This window comes from Pongo pygmaeus, chromosome 10 (genome assembly GCF_028885625.2).
Source record: "Pongo pygmaeus isolate AG05252 chromosome 10, NHGRI_mPonPyg2-v2.0_pri, whole genome shotgun sequence".
Classification (NCBI taxonomy): domain Eukaryota; kingdom Metazoa; phylum Chordata; class Mammalia; order Primates; family Hominidae; genus Pongo; species Pongo pygmaeus.
The window spans coordinates 33,218,935-33,232,716 of record NC_072383.2 but is presented as its reverse complement, the minus strand read 5'-3'; the positions used below and the strand labels follow the sequence as shown (position 1 = coordinate 33,232,716).

At 41.4% G+C, this 13,782-nt stretch overlaps 1 protein-coding gene across 15 annotated transcripts in view; it reads right to left on the bottom strand.

Moving 5' to 3' along the window:
* BICD1 (BICD cargo adaptor 1) overlaps positions 1–13,782 on the bottom strand; it is a 274,543-nt gene that overhangs the window by 81,866 nt on the left and 178,895 nt on the right. For all 15 annotated transcript variants that reach the window (XM_063672600.1, XM_054442556.2, XM_054442543.2 and 12 more), the window contains exon 3: positions 5,442–5,594. In XM_063672600.1, the coding sequence (XP_063528670.1) occupies positions 5,442–5,594 (153 nt within the window). The remainder of the gene's footprint in view (positions 1–5,441; positions 5,595–13,782) is intronic.

Here is a 13,782-nt window from a genome sequence, read left to right as displayed (position 1 = left end):
TGTGGTACAAGCTCCTACTATTCGCCCAGCTGTTTCATGTTTCTCTGCCTGGGAAAAGGCTGTCATCTGGAAAACTCTTATTCCTCTTTTAAGACCTAAGTAAAGAATCTCATCCTAACTGTGAAGTCTTTGGTGCCCACTGAGGCAAACTCATCACTCCTTTCTGTGCCGTTGTTGTAAGGCTGCACCATATGATTAGAGCCCCAGCAAAGCAGAGGAAGCAAGAAACAGAACAAGAAGGTGCTTAAAAACTGGTGTTTGGTATTTTAAAGACAACATCAAAGCAGTCACCATAGGAAAAATAAGTGCTTTATTAGGATTCCTTATAGCAACTTCATAGTTTAATAACTTTATTTTTAACTACATGAGGGTCAAGGTTAGATATCATAATCCTTTCAGAGCTTAGGAACTCTAAAGATCTTAATCTATCCCTGTGTTGCCAAACCTAACATGTGGCTTTAATATTCATTTGCACAAATTGCTAGGAGTCCCTATTGGGACTACAAGCTCTTTGAGCCAGTGACTGTATCTTTTGTCTCTAAAAAGTACATGATCTCATAGAGAGATACCCTTGAAATACCGGTTAAATGAAATAAAACTGAATTGAATACGTTTCCTAGGTCTTTTATGATATTACCTTATGTTTTTTTTTGTTTTTGTTTTTTTTTTTTGAGACAGTTTCACTCGTGTTGCCCACGCTGGAATGCAATGGTGTGATCTCAGCTCACCGCAATCTCTGCCTCCCAGGTTCAAGCCATTCTCCTGCCTCAGCCTCCCTAGCAGTTGGGATTACAGGCATGTGCCACCACGCTCAGCTAATTTTGTATTTTTAGTAGAGACTGGGTTTCTCCATGTTGGTCAGGCTGGTCTCGAACTCCAGACCTCAGGTGATCTGCCCGCCTCGGCCTCCCCAAGTGCTGGGATTACAGGCATGAGCCACCACGCCTGGCCTTTTTTTTTTTTTTTTTGAGATGGATCGGAGTCTCACTCTGTCACCCAGGCTGGAGTGCAGTGGTGCGATCTTGGCTCACTGCAACCTCTGCCTCCCGGGTTCAAGCGATTCTCCTGCCTCAGCCTCCTGAGTAGCTGGGACTACAGTTACCCGCTACCATGCCTGGCTAATTTTTTTTTTATATTTTTTGTAGAGACGGGGTTTCACTACGTTGGCCAGACTGATCTCGAACTCCTGATCTCGTGATCCGCCCACCTCAGCCTCCCAAAATGCTGGGATTACAGGCACGAGCCATTGCGCCCAGGGCGATATTCTTATATATTATTACCTGACATTGGAGGAAATGTTTCATAATAGAAGTGTGACTGAATTGTTGCTTTTTTTTCCCCCTTTTTTTTTTTTTTTTGAGACAGGGTCTCACTCTATCGCTCAGGCTGGAGTACAGAGGTGTGATCACAGCTCACTGCAGCCTCAACCTCCCAGGCTCAAGCAATCCTTCCATCTCAGCCTCCCAAGTAGCTGGGACCACAGGTGTGCATCATCACACTTGGTTAATTTTTTTTGTTTTTGGTAGAGATGAGGTCTCCCTATGTTGCCCACGCTGGTCTCGAACTTTTGTACTCAAGTGATCCTCCTCAGCCTCCCAAAGTGCTGAGATTACAGGCATGAGCCACCGTGCCTGGTCAGTTTTTTATTCTTTCAACAAGTATTTATTTAATATCTACTGTGGATCAGGCTCTATCGTAGGTGCTATATGTTAATGGAAGGAAATGGAATGTAAACAAATGAATAAATAGACTCTTTATATAAAGTAAGAGATGTTTTTTAAACAATAATTACACTGTACTTAGAAAATAATCAATAAATAACTAAAAGAAAAATAATACTTCAGAAGGGAAAATTCTTTGAACTAAGCATTTTTAAATGGTAGTAGCTTTGCTGTTTAGAGAAACATCAAACCAGGCTGAAGGACTATACAACGTATGGGGAACTTCGGTACACAGTAACACAGCTCAATTTTGTGACCGAATGCTACTCATTGTCATCTCTTTAAAAAACTGTGGCATTTGTACATACAATATTGTACTTAATACTTCATTAATTAGGGCCGGGCATGGTGGCTCATGCCTGTAATCCCAGCACTTTGGGAAGCGGAGGTGGGCGATCACTTGAGTCCAGCCTGGGCAACATAGGGAGGGCAACATGGCAAAACCCTGTCTCAACTAAAAATACAAAAATTAGCTGGGCATGGTGGCACACGCCTGTAATCCCAGCTACTCAGGAGGCCGAGTCACAAGACTAGGAGGTGGAGGTTGCAGTGAGCCGAGATTAAGCCACTGCATTCCAGCCTGGGTGACAGAGCAAGACCCTGTCTCAAAAAAAACCCAAGAAACCAAAAAACTTTACTGATTAGAGAGAGTTTATGATAGATGCTAGCATCTATAAATAAAGATCAATTACTACTGGAAACAAACACAGCATTTTCTTAGCTGGGAGAGACTTGTGGCATTTCAGTTCCCCCAATTTCAGGGAATAAACCAGAATGGCGCTCTGTGCAGAAAATGATTTTGAATGAATTAATTAGATACTTAATTGGGAAAATTAGCATATGGCATGTTGGAAATAAAAAATGTGTAAGTCCCCCCTCCTTTTTAAAAAACTTCTGAGTTAACCATTGGATTCCATGTTTCAATTACTGGGAGAAGGGCATGGGGAAACTCACAACAGGAATGACAGTACAAATTCTCCCAGAACCAGCATCTGGGTTAATGAATACTCAAGGGATACCTTGGCAGTCTTTCAGGAATATCTAATACTGGCCTTCATTAACCTCCTGAGTCCATCAGTCTACACATGCGGCCGGGGAAGGCCCTCCAGGGAGACTGCTGGTCGTGCTCTCACCATGCTCTAGAGAGCAGTGAGGAGTGTAGGAATCGGGAAGGAAGGGCCACTTTAAATAGCTGCACTTCGAGTAAATTTGTTTCAAATCCTCTATGTGTTTCATCAATAACCAAAAAAAGGACCACAAAAAAATACCCTTCTTAGGTCAGGCGCGGTGGCTCACACCTGTAATCTCAGCACTTTGGGAGGCTGAGGCGGGCAGATCATGAGGTCAGGAGATCGAGACCATCCTGGCTAACACGTTGAAACCCCGTCTCTACTAAAAATATAAAAAATTAGCCAGGCGTGCTGGCACATGCATGTAGTCCCAGCTACTCGGGAGGCTGAGGCAGGAGAATCGCTTGAACCTGGGAGGCAGAGGTTGCAGTGAGCCAAGATCGCGCCACTGCACTCCAGCCTGGTGACAGAGTGAGACTCGGTCTCAAAAAAAAAAAAAAAAAAAAAAACCCTTCTTATTTTAAAAAGTATTCGAGAAGCATCTTTACAAATGTATTTTTCTAAATCTACATTTCTCCACTGTGAGCTCACTTATCCCAGCCAAATCAAGACCTGGGGAGCTTCTGGAATGGCCAGCCCTCAGCACACATATGGGGATTCAGTGCTTACAGAAGGAATGAGGCAGAAACACATGGGGAGACTCCAGTAGCCCTTTTCTGATGGACTGAAACTGTCCCCTTACATGCCTTCCCCCCAGCACTCCAAATCTGGGGGAAGTGGCAATGATCAGAAATCAAATTTCGGCCAGACGCTGTGGCTCGTGCTTGTAATCCCAGCACTTTGGGAGGCTGAGGTGGGCGGATCGCTTGAGCTCAGGAGTTCAAGACCAGCTTGGCCAACATGGTACAACCCTGTCTTTACTGAAAATACAAAAATTAGCTGGGTGTGGTGGCTTATGCCTGTAATCCCAGCTACTCGGGAGGCTGAGGCAGGAGAATTGCTTGAACCAGGAGGTGGTGGTTGCAGTGAGCTGAGATCATGCCACTGCACTCCAGCCTGGGCAACAGAGCAAGAGTCTGTCACAAAAAAAAAAAAAAAAAGAAAGAAAGAAATCAAATTTTAATTGTGCCACTACATGGATTTTTCTCTTCTGGATTTTTTTTCTTTTCCCTCTTAACCCTTATATCTATCAAAACATTGCATCTATCAATCAATCAATCAATCAGTGTATCATGTAGATACCAACTCAGGAAGGGAGTGAGGTAAAAGCATACATCTGGGCTGGCTTCTAAGTTTACAGAGGACAAGGATCATGCCCTACGGATTCTTGTGTCTGTCCAACCTAGCACAGCGCCTGGCACATAGGCTGTTGATCTGAACTGAGAGGTGGCAACAGCGTTTAGACCAGAATAGAGGTGTCGCTGAGGAAGCACCTTGAAAAGAACTCGAACATCCAATTCACCTTTGCTTAATTAACTACTTGATTCAACTGTATTCATAAATAAATTCTTCTAAAATTACAGATTCAATAATTAATAGCTCTGAAAATCCACAATGCAAACCAATCAGGAAAATTAAGCTATCAAAGTCCCATTACAGCAAAAAAATCATTTAAATGTACAAATGTAATCTTTGTAGTCAGGTTACAGCTGAAAAAGAAAACAGGCATTTTCTTTTTTTCTTTTTTTTTTTTCGAGACGTAATCTCACTCTGTCACCTAGGCTGGAGTGCAGTGGTGTAATCTTGGCTCACTGCAACCTCCACCTCCCGGGTTCAAGCAATTCTCCTGCCTTAGCCTCCTGAGTAGCTGAGATTACAGGCGCCCACCAACATGCCTGGCTAATTTTTGCATTTTTAGCAGAGATGGGGTTTCATCATGTTGGCCAGACTGGTGTCAAACTCCTGACCTCAGGTGATCCACCCGCCTCGGCCTCCCAAAGTGCTGGGATTATGGGTGTGAACCACCACACCCGGCCTCTTTTTCTTATAATTTTGCTTTTCTTGATTTATACTTCATAATCCATTCCCCTCTATGATTTGAAAGCAATTTACAGAAAAAATTTTAAGGGAGTGAGAGACCAGTGATTGTAGGGAGACCCTAAGCTCATAGAAAAGCTTACAGACCCAGGCTTTTTTTTTCTTTTTTTTTTTTAAGACGGAGTCTCACTCTGTCACCAAGGCTGGAGTGCAGTGGCACAATCTGGGCTCACTGCTACCTCAACCTCTCGGGTTCAAGTGATTCTCCTGCCTCAGCCTCCCAAGTAGCTGAGATTACAGGTACATACCAACACGCCCGGCTAAGACTCAGGCTTTTAATGAGAAGTTGTCAGGTTAAATTTGTTACGATACATTTGACTTATGAAATAAATGAACGCAGAGCTAAAATAAAAACTAAAATTCTTTTTCTTATTCAATAAAACTTTAGTGTACACTAACTATACTACTTACAGGTGTATTTTTTCCTTCTATATTTTAGCTGAAATAGGAGGTTTGGGACATTTCAGTAGATAAATGCTATAGAGAGAAGATAAAAGAGTAACAATAAATTCTGACAAGTTCCTTCCTGAGAAATAAAGAGGAGATTTAACCCTAGTGGTCAGAAGATGTAGATCCATCTTCAGTATAACTCACAAAATTTCTTAAACCTTACCTGGTTCTGCTTCAATGTGGACACTAGTTTCTGCAATGTGATATTTTCTTCTTCCAATTCAGTATAGTCCTGAAGGAGCCGTGCCTCCCGGAACTTATATTCTCGGATTTCATCCTTCATCCGTATTCTCTGTAGCTCCACCATCTCATTGTTCTGAAACAACAGAGTAAACAGTCAATACATAACTCTCTTATTGTAGATTTTACAAGGTATAAAGTCCTGGTAGTTAAAAATAATAATAAAAATACCTCATGGGGTGTAAATTGTTACTGCCTTTTTTCGAATGGCAATTTAGTGGTATCTGTCAAAAACTTAAAAGCACATATATACTACCCAGCAATTCAACATCTAAAAATCATTCTTAAGTATGTTTTCATAGAAGTAAATAAAAAGAGAAATAAATCCATGTATACTTACACAAAAAATTGGAAACAGTCTAAATGTTTGCTATTTGGGGAAGACATTATCATGCATCCATTGAATGGAACATTATAAAATTATTTTAAGAAATGAGAAAGGCCGGGCGCTGTGGTTCACGCCTGTAATCCCAGCACTTTGGGAAGTCAAGGCAGGTGGATCACCTGAGGTCAGGAGTTTGAGACCAACCTGGCCAACATGGTGAAACCCCGTCTCTACTAAAAATACAAAAAAAAAAAAAAAATTAGCCAGGCGTGGTGGTGGGCGCCTGTAATCCCAGCTACTTGGGAGGCTGAGGCAGGAGAGTCACTTGAACCCAGGATGCGGAGGTTGCAGTGAGCCGAGATCAGGCCACTTCACTCCAGCCTGGGCAACAGAGGAAGACTCCGTCTCAAAAACAGAAAAAAAGAATGAGGAGAAACTTTATTGTACTAAAATGGAAATGTAGTCACAATATATTATTAAATGTAAAAAGCAAGTTATAGATTAGTATGCATATTAGGATCCCAGGTAAGTTAGAAATACAGTGAACACACACATACACAGATACATGCACACTTCCATGTCAGAAAAAATATTTGTAAGAATATCCAGAAAACTGTCAATAGTGGTGATTTATAAAGGATTAGACTGGGCAAGCCACAGGGATAAGGAGAGGAGCCTATTAGTTTCATTTTATGTCCTTCTGGATCATTTCAATTTTTTTTTTTTAACAACAAGCTTGTATTACCAGGTCTTATGTGTAAAGTTACAGGATATAAATCAATCAGTTAAGTAAAATATTTAACTTTTTCCATAAACTTATATGGCAAGTATAAGCTATGTTTTAGTTCAAAATGTATAATGACCACATAATAGATATAAACATTTATACATGTAACATATTCACAGTTATGGAAAGATGGGATATAAAAGTTTTCTTTTAATTAAGGATTAATTAGATTTGTTTCCTATTCAAACAAAGAGAAATATGGGAAAAAGTATCACAGAAGCCAAAAACCACATTTTCTTATGTAATACCTAGATATCCATATGGGAAAAAAATGAGTCATGATGCATTTGGCCTTCACATCATAATTTGTGGAGCCTTGATATAGCGGTAGGTAGGACTGACAATGAATAGAAACTGCTATTGCAACATGGATGAATGTCACTAATATATTGACGGAAATAAGCCAGATGCAAAAGACTACATACAATATGATTCTGCATGTAAAGTTCAAAAACATGCTATGTAGGTTCAGTTGTCTCCCAAAAAAAGACAAGTTGAAGTCCTAACTCCCAGGGTCTTTACAAAGGTAAAAATTAAAATGAGATCATTAGAGGAGGCCCAATCTGATAGGGCTGCTGTCTTTATAAAAAGGGGAAATTCAGCCACACAGAAACTGACACATACCTCTGCGTGTGGGGTGGGAAGACTATGTGAAGAAACACAGGGAAAAGATGGCCACGTGACCATGGAGGCAAAGACTGAAGTGACCCATCTACATGCCAAGGAACATCAAGGATTGCCAGCAAACACCAGAAGACAGGAAGGGGCAAGGAAAGGTCCTTTCCTAGAGCTGCCAGAGGGAGCATGGCCCTGCCGACACCATGATTTCTGACTTCTGGCCTCCAGAACTGTGAGACAATAAATTTCTGTTGTTTTAAAGCCAACCAGACTTTGTTACGGCAGCCCTAAGAAAAGAATATGTGTGCAAAACTAATCTATAGTGACAGAAGTAAATGCACTGTTATCTTTGCAGGAGGGTAGGGTGACATGTGCAAGCACTAGAAACATTTTAAAGATGTTTATCTTTATCTATCCTAACAGAGAGCCAGCTCTAGAAGTATACCTGATTTTCCTACGTATGCTTTCAAATGTCTCTCGTCTTGCTTCATAGTCTACAGATTTTTTTTTTTTTTTAAAGACATGGTCTCACTCCGTCACCCATGCTACAGTGCAGTGGCATGATCACGGCTCACTGCAGCCTTGACCTCCCAGGCTCAAGTGATTCTCCCACCTCAGCCTCCTAAGTAGCTGGGACTACAGGTATACACCAGCACAACTGGCTCATTTTTGTATTTTTTGTAGAGATGGTATTTCACTATGTGGCCCAGGCTGGTCTCAAACTCGGGAAGGCAATCCTTGTGCCTCAGCCCCCAAAGTGCTGGGATTACAGGTGTGAGCCACTGTGCCCAGCCTTCTACAAATTTAATATTTTTTTTTTTTTGGTAGAAGCAGGGTCTTGCTCCATTGCCCAGGTGCCTTAATCACAGCTCAATGTAGCCTTGACCTCCCAGGCTTAAGTGATCCTCCCACCTCAGCCTCCTGAGTAGCTGGGCCTACAGATGCACACCATCACGCCCAGCTAATTTTTAAATTTTTTGTAGAGGTGGGGTCTCGCCATGTTGCCTAAGCTGGTCTGGAATGCCTGGGCTCAAGCAATCCTCCTGCTTTGGCCTCCCAAAGTGCTGGGATTATAAGCGTGAGCCACTACACCCGGCCTATATTCTACAGATGTTAACTATAAATAACTGCCTTTGCCTCTGGTTTTCAGAGTTATGTTCAGTTGTCTATTTGAACATGGTGATGTTTTTTCTTCTGACTTGACTCCTGAGTACAGCTCTTCCTAGTTCTGTTTATGCACATGTGAAAACAACAAATTATAAACACATAATCTTTCATGTAAAAAAATGAAAAATTCAGCTCCAGAATCACTGAAGCAGTTCCAGCTAATAAAATAGGCAGACACTGTAATCTCTAAGTAGTGGCGTTAGCTCAGAGTTTTGGGGAGGATAAGGGGTTGTTGACTGTGGTGTAAAGACGGATGTTAAAAAAATTATTCTGACACTTGTTAAAATGGTAAGGAAGACTTCATTCAAAACCATTGCAATTGGAGGGGAAAAAGAAGGGGCTCAACTCTGAAACAGCAAGAGCAAGTGAAGATTTATAGCCAAGAACAGCGTGAGGAGGTCAAAGGATGGGAAATTGCTAAAAGGACACATCAAGGGCAGGGGAATTCTTGCTAAGCTGGCCTTACAGGACTCTTGCTAAAGGCAGTCCAAGGACTTAGACATCAAAAGGGTGGAGGATGAAGACCTTGATCAGATATCAAGGGTAATTAGATATCTAGGGTTGGGAGATGACTTAGCAGAATTCCTTGCTAAGGCTGGGCTGGGCAGGCCAAAGCTGGGGGTGGAGCAAGGTTGAAGCCTGGTCCAAAAGAGACATTAGCAGAGCATGACTGAAGCTTGGTTAAGGAGAGAGTCTTTGACACCTCACAGTCATGAACTGCAGTCTGATAACAATGAAAGCTAAGAAAGTTTGCAAGACACTTTACCTGGTGATAATATGAATATAGATCCTAACTTGGGCAGGGCCAAAGCTTTTTTGGCATCAGAAGATTTTTATCCATTCTGTATCTTATCATCATAAAAGCTCACTGGCTAGCTTGTAAGGAGTTCCCCGGAGACGTGCAGATTTCATCAATTTAATGTAATATCCTATGGAATGTAATCATCAATCCTGAAGCTATACAAACTAATTGGTTGTTTTGGAAACCTGCTTTCAACCTACTATACGTAACCTCATTTATATATAAGGGGTTGGAGCCCCTTGTTATTCAGAATGCTTCTAGGCTGTCTGGTGTTTCTCACTTTAGCTCTCATTATAATAAACTGGTAACTCCAACAGAGTCATTTCATCAACACTTTAGTAATTCACCTATGCCTACTCCACCAATTGACTTTAGCCTAATCCTCTCTTTTCAGCTTCCCTCTGTTTTTATCGGTGCTGACCTCTTAAAGCAATTCTGTTATACTATAGGTCACAAGTGTCAACATAGAAGTCTTCTGAAAATAGAGTTTGACAACTTAAAAGAACCTTACCAATGGCTTCTATGAATTTCCTAAAAACAAAAAAATGGGCTTCTGTTTCTTGCCTCTCTAAAGGAGATTATTTTAAGCAAATATGCCTGAATTTGTGAAATAGTAAATATTGGTATATAATACTGTTGAAATGTGGTTTTCCCAGCTCTAGAAAGCTACTGCCCAATCATCCTTTATAAACAATAGACTCTGGGGCTGGGTACGGTGGCTCACGCCTGTAATCCCAGCACTTTGGGAGGCTGAGGTGGGCGGATCACAAGTTCAAGAGATCAAACCATCCTGGCCAACATGGTGAAACCCTGTCTCTACTAAGAATACAAAAATTAGCTGGGCGTGGTGGCACGCACCTGTAGTCCCAGCTACTTGGGAGGCTGAGGCAGGAGAATCACTTGAACCTGGGAGGCAGAAGTTGCAGTGAGCCGAGATCGCACCACTGCACTCCAGCCTGGCAACAGAGCAAGACTGTCTCAAACAAACAAACACACAAACAAACAACAGACTCTGACATCAGAATAGATATATGGAATAGCAAAAAAGAATTTTCTTATTTCTGCCAAGATAACTGAAAAAAGTTAGCAATGACCCCAAAAAAATCATAAAATACAATTTACATAGAATACCTACTTTTCGCACTCTGTGAGTATGGTGCAGTGGGGAAATGGAGGTCCCTCTGCAAGTTTCAAAAGCTTTCAAAGAAGTCACATGATCTGGCCCTACCTCTGTCTCCAACCACTCTGCCCCTCAATCTTTGGCTCCGGCCACAGGAGCTTTCCTTCTGCTCCTCTATCCCATTGGACATGCCAGCTTGCTTCTGCCTTGAGGCTTCTTTACTCCTCTTTCCAGAACTCCCTGCCTTTAGATCAAGGGCTCCTAATCTCATATTGTGCCGTGACCCTCTTTGACAATGTGCTGAAGCCTATGTACCTCTTCTCAGAATAATATTTTAAAAAGTGTAAAAGACAAAATTACAAAAAACACCAAACATGTTAAAATTACTATAATTTTTTTTTTTTTTTGATAGAGTCTTGCTCTGTCACCCAGGCTGGAGTACAGTGGCATGATCTTGGCTCACGGCAACCTCTGCCTCCCAGGTTCAAGTGATTCTTGTGCCTCAGCCTCCCAAGTAGCTGGGATTACAGGTGCCTGCTACCACACCTGGCTAATTTTTGTATTTTTACTATAGACAGGATTTCGTTGTGTTGGCCAGGCTGGTCTTGAACTTCTGACCTCAAGTGATCCACCTGCGTTGGCCTCCCAAAGTGCTGGGATTACAAGCGTGAGTCACCAAGCCCGGCCAACTTATTATAATAATTTTTAAAATTATGACATAGGCTGGGCACAGTGGTTCATGCCTGTAACCCCCACACTTTGGGAGGCTGAGATGGGAGGATCACTTGAGTCCAGGAGTTTGAGACCAGCCTGGGCAACATGGTGAGCCCCATCCAGAAGATCATTTTGTACAAAAAAAGAACATGCCAAAATTAGCCAGGTATGGTGGTGCACACTTATAGTCCCAGCTAGTCAGGGGGCTGAAGTGGGAGGATTGCTTGAGCCCCAAAGGTCAAGCCTGCAGTGAGCCATGATCATGCCACTACACTCCAGCCTGGGCTACAGAGTGAGACCCTGTCTCAGGAAAAAAAAAAAAAATTAGGACTTGGTAGGTGACAGATAAGTATATTAATGGCCCCCAATTAATCACACTTCCCTGAAGTCACAACCCATGGAATTTCCTCTCAAACTGACTGAGCTGGCCTTTGGATTTGTTATGACTCACAGAAGACAGTGGAAGTGCTGGGGAGTTCTGAGCCTGAGCCTCACGGGGCTTTGTGGCTCATGCTCTTGCTGTCTTGTAACACTGTGACTATGTGAAGAGCCCCAGGGTAGCCTGTTGGAGCCATGTGGCCCAGCCTGCAGTCAGCACCAGCTGCTGGGCATGAGGGGAAGGCCATCTTGGACTATTTGGCCCAGTGGGGCTGTCAGATGACTGCAACCCCACGAGCAATCCTGGCAAGTCCTTAAGAACCACCCAGCCGAGGCCAGGCACAGTGGCTCATGCCTGTAATCCCAGCACTTTGGGAGGCCGAGGCGGGCAGATCACGAGGTCAGGAGATCGAGATCACCCTGGCTAACACGGTGAAACCTCGTTTCTACTAAAAAATATAAAAAAGTAACCAGGTGTGGTGGTGGGCACCTGTAGTCCCAGCTACTCGGGAGGCTGAGGCAGGAGAATGGCGTGAACCCAGGAGGCGGAGCTTGCAGTGAGCCAAGATCGTGCCACTGCACTCTAGCCTGGGCAACAGAGACAGACTCCATCTCAAAAAAAAAAAAAAAAAAAAACCACCCAGCTGAGCACAGACCAAATTGCTGACCAACAGAATCATGGGTTATTGTTTAAAGCTCCCAAACTGTGGGTCATTCATTACCCAGTAATAAATAATCAATACAGTAATACATGTGTTTCTTTATTAACACAATTAGAATCAGATCTAATATCACATCCAAGAAATCTCATATTTCAAAGCAATGATAACATTTCAAGACACCTGTGAAAACTGAGATATAATTTAAAAAAACTATACTTTCTACTGGTAACAAAGTAACAAGTGCTACTAGTACCACTGAGATTTGTTGTCTACATTCAAATAGAAGAAAATGCTAAATTTCAGTCTGAGTTGAGTGAAAATAAAGATGTAATTATTTTTCCGATCCCAGTTTATAGACCTCCTGAAATCTATCCACAGACTCCCAGAACCTCAGCTGAAAAACTCTTCTGCTTTTACTTGTTATTTAAGTCTCATTTCAGATGTCATCTCCTCAGAGAAACCTTCCCTGAGCAACTAATATAAAATGGCTCCCCTCCCCCTCCACTCACCCATCAGAGTTACTTTATAGATTAGTATTTAGCATAGAGTACATACTTAGAAAATAAGTGTTGACAGAATGACACTGATTATTATTTGAAACTGACTACTTACTTTTTATACATTTTATATTTATTACATTTCCTTCTGCATCTGAATATAATGATCCTTTTCTGCCTTGTTATCCTGTGTCCCTAATACCTGGCACACTTTAGGCCCTGATGACCATGGAATGAATAATAAAACAGGTATACAAGTGGTTAATCACAAAAAAAAATTATTACAAAGATGACAGCTTCCTGTGTTGTGTTATTTGAGAAGGAGGCACAAAGGGAGAACAATGCACTTTGAAATAAAATACACCTAAATCTTCAAAATAACTTGACTTGTTATAATTCTTCTCCAATATATTGTCAGGTTACTTGGTTTCTGCCTTCTGTTCCTTGTGCAATACTTGGAGCATAGTGCAGAATAACTGTAGAATGGAAAATAGTAGTGTTCCCCTAATTTGGCTATAAAGTCAAATTACAGTATTTCATTACATTCTTTTTTTGTAGAAACATATCATCTTAATTTTTTTCTTTCTTGAAAAATCTATCAACTGAGTGAATTATATATATATTTACTTATTTTTCCTTATTTAATATGTATAAAAAAGATACCAGGAAGCCCAATGAACTGGATGCCAGTCATTTACATAAAATTGTAACGAAAAATGTTAAGATACAAGAGATTCTGAAATGGGAATATATACGTTGTAAAAAATATAACGGCTAATAATCTGGCTTATATACTCTGGGAATTAACCATAAAATCTTATGCAGTGAAACAGTAAATGTCAAGAAAATTTAAGACCACAGCAAAGCTAATGAGGATCACTAACAACTCGTAAAATAACTAATGAAAACTCCTGATGCTAATTAAGGAAAAGGAAGAGCTTGGCCTGCAAGACTGGTTAAGGTGAAAGACTCACTGAGATAAACAGACACAAGGCCCAGAGGAAGAAAACTGGTCTTATTTATTTTGCTAAAAATCCTTGCTTTTTGAATTGCCAGCGATTATATTCTAGGGGCATGTTCTTTAATTCCACAATAAATTTAAAAGATTGCAACTGTTGTGTTTTGCACCACTCATCATACATTTATCTCCTACAATTTTTTTTTCTTCCTGGGATAAGATGGTGCTGAGCTCTG